We start from the raw sequence: 15325 nt of genomic DNA, 5'->3' as shown, positions 1-15325 counted from the left end.
GAGAACTATGTTTAAAATCTTGATGTATTTGATATTTATTTGCTTCCACAAGAAAGAACACAAATGCCAAAAAAAAGAAGAAAACATCTCAAAAGGCTTTCAATATATATTATAGCAAATTATTCTTTTTTTAAAGTGAGGAACAGGGAGGTGGATATTTGAACATTTTTCCTTCTTCAAACTGCATTCCTGTGGCATTACTCAAATTAAATCTTTCAGTCATATTGAAAGTGGAAAGAGAAAATGACTATATTAAAACCAAAGAGAAAATAAATCTGGATCTTGTCATTATATTTTTCTATGTCTGTAACGTCCCAACCTGTTCGGCTTGTGAAAGTGTATAAATATAATCTGCACAAGAAGAACCGGTGGTCAGTCTTAACAGCTCTGGGTCTTAGAGTGGACTTTGTTTTGAGAGACTGAGAGTGAGGCGGCCCTAAGTAGAAACACCAATTTGAAAACCCTTGTTCTGTGCCTATGGTAACCTCTCGATTTAGGTCTTACTCTAGGAGAGAGAAAGGAGGCCACATATAAAATAAATTTTTAAAACACGCTTTTTTGAAAAAAATAATAGTCATGTCAGAAAAGAAAGCAATATAGTTAGAATGGTTGTATAGATTTCCAAACTGTGTCTTTTGATTCCACGACTTTGATTTTTACACAGCAGGATTATTTCACATGCAGGATGCATAAGCACATGGAAAGGCAGGAAGCAGGTAGAAAAATCAAGAGATTCCCCCAGTGTTTTAGGTAGGATTAATTGAACAATTGATATTTTAAAAGGATGGTGGGAAAATTGGATAGCCGTATGAAGAAAGAACATGGATTCCTATCTCTCACCATATACAAAAATTAACTCAAGACTTAAATGTAAGACTGGAAACCATACAAATTCTAGAAGAAAATCTAGGAAAAACTCTTTTGGACATCAGCCTAGGCAAAGAATTGATGGCTTAGACCCTAAAGCAAATTCAACAAAACCAAAAGTAAACACATGAGACTTAAGTAAACTAAAAAGCTTCTGCATAGCAAATGAAATAATCAGCAGAGTAAATAGACAACCTATTGAATGGGAGAAAATATTTGCAAACTATGCATCTGACAAAGGACTAATATCCAGAATCTACAAGGAACTTAAACAACTGAGCCAGAAGGAAACAAATAACCCCACTAAAAAGTGGGCAAATGACATGATCCACCTCACTAATCATCAGGAAAATGCAAATTAAAATCACGATGAGATACCATTTTACCCCAATCAGAATGGCCATTACTAAAAAGTCAAAAAATAATAGGTGTTGGCACGAATGCAGTAAAAAGGAAACGCTTATATGCTGTTGGTGGGAATGTAAATTAATACAGCCCCTGTGGAGGTCAGCATGGGGATTTCTCAAAGAACTAAAAGTAGACCCACCATTTGATCCAGCAAGCCCACTACTGTGTCACCACCCAAAGGAAAAGAAGTCATATCAAAAAGGCATCTAGGCCGGGCGCGGTGGCTCATGCCTGTAATCCTAGCACTTTGGGAGGCCGAGGCAGGTGGATCGCTTGAGGTCAGGATTTCGAGACCAGCCTGAGTGAGACCCTGTCTCTACTAAAAATAGAAATAAAAATTATCTGGACAACTAAAAATATATATAGAAAAAATTAGCCGGGCATGGTGGTGCATGCCTATAGTCCCAGCTACTGGGGAGGCTGAGGCAGGAGGATCGCTTGAGCCCAGGATTTTGAGGTTGCTGTGAGCTAGGCTGACGCCACGGCACTCACTCTAGCCAGGGCAACAAAGTGAGACTCTGTCTCAAAAACAAACAAACAAAAAAAGACATCTGCACTCGAATGTTTACCAGCACAATTCACAATTGCAATGCTATGGAATCAACATGAGTGCCCATCGACAAAGGAATATATGCACACATACCATGGAATACTGTTCAGCCATAAAAAGAATGAAATAATGTTTTTACAAAAACTTAAATGGAACTGGAGGTCATTATCCTAAGTGAGGTAACCTAGGAACAAAAAACCAATACCACGTGTTCTCACTTGTAAGTGGGAGCTAAGCTGTGAGTTTGCATGGTCACACAGAGTGACATAAGGGACTTTGGAGACTCAGAAAGGTGGAGGTTGGGAGGGGGTGAGGGACAAAAAAATTACCTATTGGGCACGGTGTACACTGGGTGATGGGGCCACCTGAAGTCCAAACTTCACAACCGTGCAACACATCCATATAACAAAACTTCACGTGCACCCCCTAAATCTGTTGAAATTAAATAAAAATTTTTTAAAAAAGGAATTTATTAGAAGGAAATCAAAGGATTGGAACGCAGCAGGCATAATGAACAACATAAACCAGGAAGGTGACCACTATCAGACCTCTGCCTCTAACTTTTGTCTCTGCTCCTAAGAACAAAGGTCAGAGGGATTCTTGCCCTTGCTGGTTTTCAAATGCCTTTGAACCCAAGTAGCCAATATGTCAGAGCAGCATAGCTGGGGGTGGCATATTCTTTAACTTGGTCACCACTAACAGACACGTAAATTGGGATCAGGGGATGAACTCTCTTAATTTTCCTTTTAAGGGATGAAGATTTTTTTCAATAGTCAAAGAAGACAGATGTACAGTCATAGGGAAGAGATGACATGGGAGATGACATGGTGTGATAAATAGTTTAAGAAGATATTAGCGATGAACAGAGGATGCCATCCCTCTAATGCAAGAACGGCCCGCATTTCCTTTGGTCAGAGGTTGACCCCTTCATTCTCCCGCATCCGTCTCGCCGCCCAGGGACCGCAACAGCAGGCAACATCGCCACCTGCTGGGAGCTAGAGAAATTACACAATTGGATTCTCTTCATTCAAATAGTCTTGAATTTCAGGATTCGAACCTATATTAAAGAATCCCATTTTGACAAAACAGATGTAAACAAATTCCAGTTGTGCCCAATGACGATTTTTATCTTTTAGGTCATCGTGCTACTGTTAGATTATAACTCTTAGACTTAAGCTCTGGCAAAGCTGCAATTTAGGAATTGCTGTTCTCTTTGAATAATTTACATTTTTACTCTCAGTTGGTGCCATTAAATTACAGGCATTAAATCAAGCAAGTTTTGCAATGGGGGGGTGGTTAAAAGGTACATGTGATTCTGTGATTCTCCATTCAAACTGGGTGGAATAAATGTAGTTAAATTAAAAGGATTGTTGCCAGAGGGAAAAGATTTGCACTGTTACTTTTTTTTTTTTTGAGACAGAGTCTCACTGTGTTGCCCAGGCTAGAGTGAGTGCCGTGGCGTCAGCCTAGCTCACAGCAACCTCAAACTCCTGGGCTCAAGTGATCCTCCTGCCTCAGCCTCCCGAGTAGCTGGGACTACAGGCATGCACTACCATGCCTGGCTAATTTTTTCTATATATTTTTAATTGTTCAGCTAATTTCCCTCTATTTTTAGTAGAGACGGGGTCTCGCTCTTGCTCAGGCTGGTCTCGAACTCCTGACCTTGAGCGATCCTCCCGCCTCGGCCTCCCAGAGTGTTAGGATTACAGGCGTGAGCCACCGCGTCCGGCCTGCACTGTTACTCTTGGTAATGGAAGCTCTTTTCTTTAATTTATAATGGGCAATGTAAGGTTGTAAGTAGTAAAATATTTGCATAAAGTTTTTAATTGCTTCATGATTAATAATAAAGAAGAAATGTACAAGTAATTTAGGTAATTGTAATTTATGATAACTTGTAAGTTGTAAAACACTAAAAATATAAGCATAAGTTAATCGAGAACATTAAAATCACTGTAATTGCAGCTAGGAAAAAACATGCATGGTTACACAGCAGGGCTGGGAGGTCAAGCTATGTATCTACTGATGGACTCACGTTAAATCGCTACATTGGGGTGTGGTGAGCATTTGCATTTTCTCTGTGGTTCCCTTGCACTTGTCACAATCCTAACCACATGAATCCAGTTTTGCCCAAGGTCCAAAGCATCCTGTCCATTCTCCTCTGCAGACCCTTCCCTTGGCCACTGACCCTATGTGGATCAGATTTCAATTTTCCATAATCCCTCAGACTTGCTGTGACACCCTCCCCACCCCACTCTTCTCCTTCAATACTGTATTTGAAAAGTCAGGAAGGTACCATCCACTGCGAAAAAGAAAATCTTAACATCGCAGCGTCAAACACACGCACAATTTCTAGGGGACGGTGAAAACAGTGCTTCACCTCCCCCCTCAGGACAATTATGGAGCCATATGGAATCCAGTTCCCATGGCCTTAAGGGACTCTCTCTTCTCTCTGGTCTCCCTTTCTCTTCCTCTTCCCTCCTCCATTATTTCACTCCTTTCTCATCCCTGGGGGTCATTTGGTTCCGTCACATTTTCCCGTGGTGAAGCTGGAGCAGAGAGGGGAGAATCATCTGTGTCCCTCAAGCCCTGCATAGGGAAGGACAAAGGACAATGGTCCTTTGAGGTCTGTCCTCCGAGTGAAGCATCTAAACGACAAACAAAACTTTCCTTTACTGACATTGTTCTCTTTTTGAGGCACAGCACAATTCGTCCTTTCTCCACCTGTGTGAAGTCCCTATTTATTACTCTAGTTTGGTATTGCCTTTGGGTGGGGGGCAGGATGTGGGTGGGGGAACGCCCACCCCAGGAAGGAGATGAGGGAGTTTGAAGTTCTATTTGGGGTGGGGGTGAATGTGAGCCCAACGACAACGTCTTGGTCATGCTCCTTTACCGCCCCCTGCCACTCAGGCTGGCTTCTAGCTGGCTCCCTTCCTCCCCCCGGGGGACTTCCAGCCAACCTGCTAGACCTACAGTTAATAAAGGATGGCTTGTATTGCGTCAAAGGATGGTGGCAGTCTCTTTCATATCAGTTACACAATGAGGCCTCTAAGCAAACTCCACATTTATATTCCGTTGCTTAAAATAATAGTTATGATCTGTGCTAAAAAGGGAAAGCCAGGCTTTCTGTTTTGTATGTCTGACCACTAGCCCTGCAGTCTGTAGCTAATTCTCCTGCTGTAATTTCTTCCATCTGTTGTGTTGCAGCAGGAGGACAGAGGGAAACCATTCACAAGCTTAAGGAAGATATATTTTTATGACCAAGCCGATGCTAACAGAAAGCCAAGGAGAGTAAAACTCAGGGACATTAGGACTGACCTTGGGATGGGCAGTTTATCAAAAAGCAAAAAAATCTTTTTGCTTACATTTTTTTCTAATGGCTGGTTATGCCTTAACTATTCACCCCCTGGGAGCCGAGGAGAGTTATACGTGCCAGTCCCTGAAATGTCGGGCCTGTGACTGAGTTGGCAGAGGAAGCAGGCAAGCTTGTGTAACATGGTAAAAATTCAACCTATCTCATGAAGTGGCGTCAGAGTTTTTAAGCATTTTATCTCCAAAATTAGACCCACACCTGGGACCTAAGAATGGCCAAAACTTGCCAGAATTACTGTGATGCGATAGCAAGAGTTCTCAATGCTGGTTGCACACTTTAGAATTACCTGGGACTTTTAAAAACTACCAGAGCTGAAGCCCAATCCCAGACAGTTCTGCCCGTGGAGCTCAATTTTAGAGCGCCCTGACTATCTGTGGGAGGATATTCCTCCCATCTTGCACAGCAGCCGGGCAAAGTATGGAGAAAATCACTCATCTCTCAATCTCTGGGAGCCATCAGTGGAATCCCCGGAGCTCTGGCCCGAGGCGAGACACCTAGCCCAGGACCCAGAGCACAGTGTCTGTGCAATAAATGCCAGTCCCCTTGTATTCCGATGCTCCTCTCTGCTCTCTAATGATTCCGTGGTGTTCCATGCACTCCCCTTGGTGTTAGCATCACACCTCCCATCTTCCTCAGTGTGGACCACACCCCAATCATGGAGGTTGTCTTGGCCATTGCTATGGCTTTAATGCTGCTCCTCCTTTTGGCACGAACATGGTTCTTCTCATTGGTCTCACTCCAGACTGCTAGATTAAAATCTCAAGGGGGTACATTAGAGTATATATACATATAATTTTTAAATCTCCCCAAGTGAATGCACCTTTGACCTCCTGAGGGAACAGAGCCATGTGAAGGGTGAGAAGGGTCCGATTGGGTTAGGAAAGGAAGTATTCTTTTTTTTTTTTTTTTCTCTGTGGCCCGGGCTAGAGTGCCATTGTGTCAGCCTAGCTCACAGCAACCTCAAACTCCTGGGCTCAAGCAATCCTCCTGGCTCAGCCTCCCGAGTAGCTAGGACTACAGGCATGCACCACCATGCCTGGCTAATTTTTTCTATATATATTTTTAGCTGTCCAGATCATTTCTTTCTATTTTTAGTAGAGATGGGGTCTCGCTCTTGTTCAGGTTGGTCTCAAACTCCTGACCTCAAGCGATCCTCCCGCCTCGGCCTCCCAGAGTGCTAGGATTACAGGCGTGAGCCACCGCGCCCGGCCTAGGAAGTCTTCTTGATTCTCTTAATAAATGTATAGAGGAATTCTGATGTACTCTAATGAAAGTGTAGGTCAAAACACATTTGTAAAGTAGAATAGCTGAGGTGGAGTAGTTGCCTTCAAAGAAATGTAAATATAAGGAGTATGTTTCCCTGTAGATTCTCAAGTTTGTGTTAATACAAATGCGTCCCAGAGAGCAGCAAGAGCTCACGTTAAACCCAAACATCGTGAACTTTTGCGTGTGGCCTCAAACAGAAGTCAAGAGTTTCCTTCCTTTTATTCCTTCTCTACACTACACGTTCACTACACACAGGTCTACGGGGTGAAATATCATAAGCAACACACAAAGAAATTTTATCAAAATGCCATGTGAATTTACAAATGAAATTTTCATGAGATCATTTAAGAATATCTTTCATTTTAATGGGAGAAAGGCAGTAAACTATTCGGTAATGTTTTAAAGAAAGAGTTGCTTAACATAAATACATCCTAATAATCAACCCCACTATAACAAATAAGCACATATTTCTTCTGGGTATTATTATCTTTATTACAAAACAAATATTTTATGTTGAGGTAACATTTCAAACGGTATCTGTCAAAAATCAATGGAATCCTATGTACAGAATTTTGCTATGTGCAACATACATAAAGGACTCAGAGAAGAGTTTTTCCTATCATGGCACATAAGCTGATTTTAGAAAAAATAAAGCTAACAGTTATCTATGGAAAGAGGGATTTCTGTCTCTCACTCTCCCCTCCCCGATCCTCCATGGCATCACCCATGACCAGGGAGGCCATCTTCATGGAAGTCCCACAAAAAAAAAAAAAAAAAAAAAGAATAGGATAAATTGGTTGGGGAAAAAAAAAAAAGTTTTGTTTATCCAAAACAACTCACCGTGCCATAATCCGAATGTACTTTCACAAACCAAATATTGAATCATATAGTATTTGCTATTGTTTATCCCAAGAATAGAATTCTCTGGTTTTCCATGGAGAAATCCTACGCAACCTTCCAACTCTGATGTCTTTCCTGCCCTGAAGCCTTCCCTAACTCTCCAAGGCGAAGTTGGCCACCCTCCCCAGTGTTCCCATAATGTGCTGTCCATACCTCCGATTTGGCATCTCCCACACTGGTTTGTAACAATTCTGGTTTTCCTTATATATATATATATATATATATATATATATCCCTCCTTGACTCTTTAGCTTTGTCCCCCTATAAGCTCCTCAGGAGCAAGAAATAAATCTTAAGCTTAATTACACCCCCAGCACCTGGCCCCATGCCTGGCATATCACAGAACCTCAGTAGCTGTGTGTCAGGTCAATAAGTTAGGAGCTACTTCAGCTGCCAACTTGTAACGCACATCGTCCCCAGCCTCCAACCTCACCGAGTGTGTGCCGGTGTCATTCCCTGTTATTTAAGCCTCTATGAGATGATGACAGCCTAGAAACAAGTATATCGTGTAGCAATTCTTTTCAGAAAGAAATCCTTCTGGTCAAGACATCAATAAATTATAAGCATCTCGATCTCCCTCCTTTCAAGTCCCCCCGAGACTCCCTGATGTGAGAGCCACTTCCCGGAAAAGCTGATGCTAATAGCCGTCTTGGCAGTCGTTGTCATCTTGGTCCCCAATGGGCTTGTTGTGATAAGCGTCCACCGTTAACTTTCTGCTTTCTGTCTCCGGGGTTTTCGCCTGGCCGTCCTCCTCGCTGCTTGACCTGCTCTCGGTGGAGTCGCTGTCGTCCCTGGATCTGCTGCTGTCCCGAGAGTCGCTGTCCTGCCCCTCCGCAGACCGGCTGTCCTCGTCGCCCTGGCTGGAGCTGTCCTCGTCCCCCGTGGACTCCGGGCTTTCCTCGGAGGAGGCCCGGCTCTCGCTGGACTCGCTTTCGGAGCTGGAGGGTGTCGTGGCGCCGCCCTCCTCGCTAGAGTCGCTGGAGTCACTGTCGCCAGGCTCCTCTGTGTGACTCACGGCGTCATCGGGGTTGTCTCCCCTGGACTCGGTGGCTGCCTGTTCCTGGGACTCACTGCTGTTCTCGTCGGATGGCGGCTCAGCCTCCTGGCTGGACTCGCTGCTGCTGCTGCTGGGCTCTGGTGACCTGTGACTGTCCTCCTGCGACTGGTTGTCCTCCCTGTCTTCCTGGGAGTCGTACTCGCCGTCCCCCCCGGAATGTCTGGGGGCCAGTTCTTTGGAGCCCGCGTTCTCTGTGGAGTCACTCTGGGCTTCTTCCATCGCGTGGCCACCGTCAAGCTCGCCTCTGTCGTCTTCCTCAGAAAGGTGGGACTTTCTGAACGTTGTCCTGCTGGGCTGGGCCCCCGACGGGCTGACGCCTGAGTGCTGAGCGCTCGTCCGCTCGCTGCTCCTTCTGGATTCTCTGGAAGCGACCCCAGCGCTGTGCATTCTGGAGCTTTCTCTCTCACTCCTGCTGCCGTCTGGGTCATCGCTCTGCATGCCTTCGTCACCAAACTCGGAGCCGTCCCCGTGGCTGCTCTCCCCGTCACTGCCGCCTCCCCCCCAGTGCTCCTCACTCTCGCTGTTGTCAGTGGAGTCACCTCCCTCGCCCCTGCTGTCCACCTCCTTGTCAAGGTCCCTGCTCTCACTGGTGGCATCTTGGGTGCTGTCGTCCCCTTGTGGGGTTCCCTCTTCCCTGGATCGGGTGGTGTCAGCAGAATCCTCATCACTTCCCAGTCTGGAGTTTCCTCTTTCTTGTCTCTCTTCCGGCCTGGGGCCATTGTCGTCGTCCCCAAAGGTGTCATCTCCACTGTCATCTTCATCATCATCTTTCTCATCTCCTTCTTTTCCTGCACTCCTAGAGAGGCCACCGGCTGGTCTGTGGACATAGTGACGATCATCAGAGGCAGGGTCCTCCTCTGACTCAGCACTGTCACTGGGGTCTCCATTTGCCTGGAGTTTGGGGTGAAGAGACAGGGTCAGCGCTCCAGGGACCGACAGAGAGGGAGTTATCTGGTGTCTGCCTAGGTTTCCTGCCACTTTCTTAAGTCCCTTCCTCTAACCCATGGTGAATTCTACTGTCTGTGACATCTCTACTGCAGCTTACCCAGGAAGAGGAGTTGAAACTCAAGTCGTTCCATTTTATATAGGCACATTTCACTCAATGCTGCAAACATTTTCTTAAAAAGCTTCCTAGAAATCACATTGATAAAACTCTCAGAGACTTTTTTTTTTGGTGAATGAAACCAGTTGGTTTATAACGCTTACTCATCAAGTTGTTTGGTTTAAAACAATTTTTTAAAAATATTGAGTCATCTTAAAATGACCCAAATATTTTTTTCCTCTGGTGGGTGTGGGGAAATAGATTAGGGCAGGGAGGATGAAACTTGTAGCTAAAGTGAAAATAAAATATTACAGTAAGGCATACAAGGGCAGTCCGAAGAGTATCCAGCCATTGTTAATACAACGAGAACGGTTACATGGCCGGATAATTTCCGGACGGCCCTTGTGTGCCCCTCACCGACCATGTTTATACATGGCGGAGAGTTGTATGTAGACAGATCAGCAGGAAGATGGCAGCCAGCATGACCACCAAGGCAGCTTGGTGCTAAGTGGGAGGGTCACAGAGACAATTCCTATAAGTAGAACAACTGTATGCTCTGCACAGAGAAGGAAGGGCAGCGAGTCTTCGTACATTATACTATGGAAAAATCTGCTCTCTTTACCATACCCTACAACAGAGCATACTTGACAAATTATGTTTTTTCCCCCATGTCCCTACTGATCAATGTCTGGGTTTCTCACTGGAAGTGCACGATGTTGACAACTCTTCCCAGCACTGGGGTTCTATACTGGCACGGTGGAACTGAACGTGGTATAATCTACCACACCTCATTAAGCACACCTCGTACCTCTCTCAAGCAGGAATGGTTACCCTCACCTGAGAGCTTAGAAAACATTGAGGAAATAAATCACCAAGTCCCCAGAAAAGAGCATTTCCCCAATTCTATGCTTTTAAATTTCTAGAAGGTTCCTCGGATGCACCTTTAGTAAATACGGATAAACAGCCTCATAATAACTCATCTTCCAAATCTGGCTGAGTGTAGAATGCAACATGGGCCAAAGCTTCAGGGAGAAACCTGGTTGGTTCCTAGACTCTCCGGGTCCCCACAGGATTGAGTTCGGTCAAAACGATAGGATAGCTCAGAAAGTACTGACACTTAGTCTTAGAAAAAGGAAACACGAAGCCAGTTTTTCAGTGAAAGAATATAAGCTGAGTATGCCTATCTCACTCCCAGGGTCTCAGAGGGGACTGTTTTCAAGACAGAGTCATTACTAAAGTTCCTCACTGCTCTCCTGTCCTCTCTCTGGCAGGATTCTTCACGGAGAGGGCTCTCCGGAAAGTTCTTTGCCTGGTCTGAACTGCCCAATTGTAAAAGCAACATTTTAGGTTGGTGAGTGAGCTATGACTTGCCTACCATAGCCAATGACCATTTGTGGGTATGTGTGTGTATTTTTCTCTAGCTAGGAGGGACATTTAGGGCCACAGTGCCTACCATCTGGCTTCAGTGAGAAAAACAACACGAATAGCATCCCCCCAGCCGAATTCTCCTCGCTCATTTTCCCTTCTCATTTTATGGGACTATTTAGCTAGCATAACCCATGGTTAGAAAATATTATATTTAACATGGTTGCCAGGTAATTTAATCTAACATCATTTCCTCTGATTCCTAAGTAGCCTGAAAAGTTAAGAAAGGTTTGTTTAATTACCTGTTCCTCCGAGCTAATTGGACTTCCTTCTGATGACTCACTGCTCTCCTGAAAGGGGGAAAGAAATGTTTATTTTTCTTTTACTAATTCCTCAGGAAAGAAAAAAAAATGCGATACCCATCAACTGCTTCTGGTTTGGATTTACTGCTTTCAAAATGGTAAGAGGTGATGGAAAGATTGTTCGTTACTTCATGAGATCGACATGACAAAAATAAACGAGATAGTTACCAAGGCTGGTGTTGACACTTGAGCCAAATGACCCTGTAAAAAAGGAAGGAAAACAAGTTACTCCTTTAGAGACACATCATGTCATTGCGAATATATAAAATAACTTTAGGAGATTTTTTTTTTTTTGGTCTCTTGGTGTATATGGTACATTTACATAAGTAAATCTGAGATTTTATGGTGAAATGGCTGAAAAATGAAGGTAAAATAACTAATGACCTGAAAAGACCTTGGGATATAAAAAAAAATCTAAAAGATTTTTGTTTCTGATACTTCACTTACAGAAAAAACATGCTTTCTTTGAAGCTGGCTGTGCATAGCACCTGCAGGAAAGGTAACATACGGAAAACAGCATTGAAATCCAGGATCCAGATTTAAATTTTAATTAACTCATTGGTTTTGGTGTTAGCCCTGAAAACCAGCCATCCTGGTGTTGGCACTAAAAGTCATAGGTTCCAGGAAACCCGTAAGTGCCAGGTAAACTAGGATGGTCAGTTGCTCTATGTGAAGGTGGGCAATCACCTCACCTGCCTGATTGGTCAGCTTGTTATTCATAAATTAAGAAAATGACCACTCACTGTGCTTGGTTAGCCTGCAAGGTTACTGTGAGGCTAAAACCAGCTAATGTTTATGGAAGCATCTTGAGAACTATTCAATGTGATATAAACCAAAGAAATGGTCCATTTTGAGACATCTACCTTATAAAATGGAATCGTTGATTGAGAAAGCCATTGGAACCTTTCTTTAGTCACATAAGAGCCCTGGTGTTAAAAACAAAGGTTACATCTGCAATTTAACTCGTCCTATTTGTGATTGATTTCACTTTCTTTCGTCTCAGATGCACGGCAAGAATACCTGAGCAACTTCTGGGGCTCCCCCACCCCCATCCTGCATCTACTCTTATCATTTGGAATTAACGGGTGGAGGGAGAAAGACATTGTTATTTTTCTCATGCCAAGGCTAGACTTGAGAACAAGGCATGTTTGTGAGTCTCTGGTGAAATAAGAGAAAGAGGATCTATAGTGGCTGCTTTTAAATTAACCAGCTTACGGATATCTCTGATGAAAGTTCATAATAAATCCTGCCATGTCTATTCCAGCCTCGGGCAGGGACAGGACCCCACCTCGGGTCTCTGACATTATCTGGCCACCACCGAAAGCACTGCGTCCAAGCCTATCATATGCCCAAACCAGCAGCCAACAAGGCAGCAAACAAAACGCACTGACTTAGCATAAGATTTTAACCCTTACTTCGTCTAGTGCCAATCTTGAGAATTTCCTGACCTCCTAGACCCGGCTGCTTCCTAAGAGGGATCTAACACACTGGTTAAGAATGTAGATTCTGGAGCCAGAGTGGTATAAATTCAAAGTCTGACTCTAACACCAAGTAGCCATATAACCTAGACAAACTTACTCTCTGAGCCTCAGTTTTGTCACCTGTAAAATGGGGAATAAGATGTAACACCTGATTTATTGAGTTGTGAAGAAATTTGATGGATGTAAAGCACTCAGAATTGTGCCTGGCAATGATTCTTGAGTTATTGAGAGTCAATGATTGGGTTATTGGGAGTCAACACTCAATAAACTCTAGCTCTCATGCCAAAGACTCTACCTAGTATCTTCTCATTCTTCTTCCTTTACTCACCTCCTGGGACTTGACCTCCTGTCCCCCCAGACATCTGTTAAAACAGATTTTGGGTCCTAATCTCTCCTGGACAATCTTGGTTCATTGTCCTCTGTCCCTTTGTAATGTTATACACATCCATTACAAGAAGAAAGCTAAAAGAAAAATGCTTCCTCACCAAATTATACCATTGTTGGAATTTAAGCATTATTTTCTTAGGTGAACCCGAAAATGTAGCTTTTACTACCTATAGCTAAGTTTATCAATATGCTCATTAAGCCATTAGCAGTTTCAGCATTTGCAATGGAGTCAATTTGGTCATACCAATAATATATTAAAATTAAAATATTTCCAATAGTCATATAGCTACTCACCTTCCATTCTTTAGAACTTTCAGATTCATCATTTTGATACCTGGCTACCTAGAAAATTGAGCACACATGGTCAGCCCAAATAGAAATCGCTGAAGCAGCAGTTATGAACACTTTACAGAATCTGGAGCAGGCGTAGTCAAACTTCACCCTGCGTCAGAACCTCCCGGAGCGCTTGTTAAAGACCCTCTTGCTGGGCCCCACCCCTAGAAAGTCTGGTTTAGTAGGTGTGGGTTTAGTAGGACCCAAGAATTCGCATTTCTAAACAAGTCCTCGTTGATATGGGGCAGAAAAATGAGAATCATGGCTATATGAATGGCAACTGAATGGAATAAGAAATAACTTGGATGGTATTTTAAAGAAAACAGCTTTCTAAGAAACTACTATTTTTATCTGGCTGGAGCAAACACAGACACTTTGGCTCATAGCGAGTTGAAAAATGTGGCGTTTTATGTATAAAAGGGTTTTTGTTCGTACGTCCCTACCCTGGTACTTACAGGGAGAGCACAGGTCAACCCCCCAAGGAGCATGAGCAGGATGCTGGTCTTCATAGTTGGGTGTGATGTCTCCACCTGTAACAAAGGACATAGATGTTTTCCCCCATGTTAAAGAAATAAAGTAGCTTCAACTTTTTAACAGTTTCTTCCTATGAAAAAAAAAAAAAAACTCACCCAAATATCCGTCAACTGATGAATGGATAACTAAAATTTACTGTGTCTATAAAATGGAATTTTATTCAGCCATAAAAAGTAATGAAGTGCTAATCCATGCTACAAAGTAGAGAAACCTTGAAAACATTATGCTAAGTTAAAGAAGTCAGAAAAAAAGACTACATTTGTAAGATTCCATTGATATGAAATGCCCAGAATAGGCAAATCTATAGGGACGGAAAGTAGATTAGTGGTTGCCCAGGGCTTTGGGGAGATGGGGCGCTGAGGGGCGACAGCTAAGGGGTACAGGATTGCTTTTGGAGATGACAAAAATGTTCTAAAATTGATGGTGGTGAAAGTTGCACAACCGTGTGGATATATAAAAACCATTGGACTATATACTTCCATCGGGTAAAGTATGTGGTGTGTAAATTATATAACTCAATAAAGCGGTTTAAAAAAAAAAACCCTTACTCCTAAGAAAGAAATTGAAAACCTTTCAACAGTGAGTTCTACCAACACATAAAATATGATAAATGGAGGAAAAAATAAAGAAAGGGGAATAGAGAAATTTCTGGCCATTCGCTTTTATGTTAATTATATGGCTGGGTATGTCAGAGCAACCTAGCAAATTTATTCCCCTAAAAAGCTACATTTATTGACACCATTGATAGGTGGTGGCCATTTGTCTTCACACACACACACACACTGGCTTCTCAGTCACATGTATAACTATATAATAATGTCTACACAAAATATATTGTTGCGGCCGGGCGCGGTGGCTCACGCCTGTAATCCTAGCACTCTGGGAGGCCGAGGCGGGTGGATTGCTCGAGGTCAGGAGTTCAAGACCAGCCTCAGCAAGAGCGAGACCCCGTCTCTACTAAAAATAGAAAGAAATTATCTGGTCAACTAAAACATATATATAGAAAAAATTAGCCGGGCATGGTGGCACATGCCTGTAGTCCCAGCTACTCGGGAGGCTGAGGCAGGAGGATCGCTTGAGCCCAGGAGTTTGAGGTTGCTGTGAGCTAGGCTGATGCCATGGCACTCACTCTAGCCCAGGCAACACAGCAAGACTCTGTCTCAAAAAAAAAACAAAAAAAACCCCAAAAAACCAAAAAAATATATTGTTGCATTTTTTTCTTTATCTGCAGGAGATGCAATATGGCAGGCTTCATATTGGAGCTCCAGAAAGCTCTTAATGTCTACTGTGACAAATTTAATCATACATTATGCATGATTATGCTAAATTCTTTTAGCTGTCATTCACAGCGCCGGTGGATTTAGAGAAGATGAGAGGTTTGGGAATCCTGCATGTGAATCCTG

At 43.3% G+C, this 15325-nt stretch overlaps 1 protein-coding gene across 2 annotated transcripts; it reads right to left on the bottom strand.

Annotated features, from left to right (window-relative positions):
- Positions 1–7944: 7944 nt before the first annotated feature.
- On the bottom strand, positions 7945–13897 carry DMP1 (dentin matrix acidic phosphoprotein 1). Of its 2 annotated transcripts, XM_045536796.1 has the most exons (5): positions 13840–13897; positions 13350–13393; positions 11356–11388; positions 11128–11175; positions 7945–9309 (listed from the first exon to the last, which is right to left on the bottom strand). In XM_045536796.1, exons 1-5 carry the CDS (start codon positions 13895–13897, stop codon positions 7999–8001), a joined length of 1494 nt encoding a protein of 497 aa, XP_045392752.1. In that variant the 3' UTR covers positions 7945–7998. The 2 variants fall into 2 exon arrangements, with proteins under 2 accessions (XP_045392752.1, XP_045392753.1); XM_045536797.1 differs by lacking the exon at positions 11128–11175.
- Positions 13898–15325: the final 1428 nt, after the last annotated feature.

This window comes from Lemur catta, chromosome 24, assembly GCF_020740605.2.
Source record: "Lemur catta isolate mLemCat1 chromosome 24, mLemCat1.pri, whole genome shotgun sequence".
Classification (NCBI taxonomy): domain Eukaryota; kingdom Metazoa; phylum Chordata; class Mammalia; order Primates; family Lemuridae; genus Lemur; species Lemur catta.
Note: the sequence above shows the minus strand (reverse complement) of the source record. Positions and strands in the feature narration are given on the sequence as shown.

Coding starts and splice junctions, on each gene's coding strand:
- DMP1 (XM_045536796.1), bottom strand. CDS start 13,897: ATGAAGACCAGCATCCTGCTCATGCTCCTTGGGGGGTTGACCTGTGCT. Junction 11,389..13,349: donor AAAGTTCTAAAGAATGGAAG/GTGAGTAGCTAT, acceptor CCTTTTTTACAG/GGTCATTTGGCTCAAGTGTC. Junction 11,176..11,355: donor AAGTGTCAACACCAGCCTTG/GTAACTATCTCG, acceptor TCCCCCTTTCAG/GAGAGCAGTGAGTCATCAGA.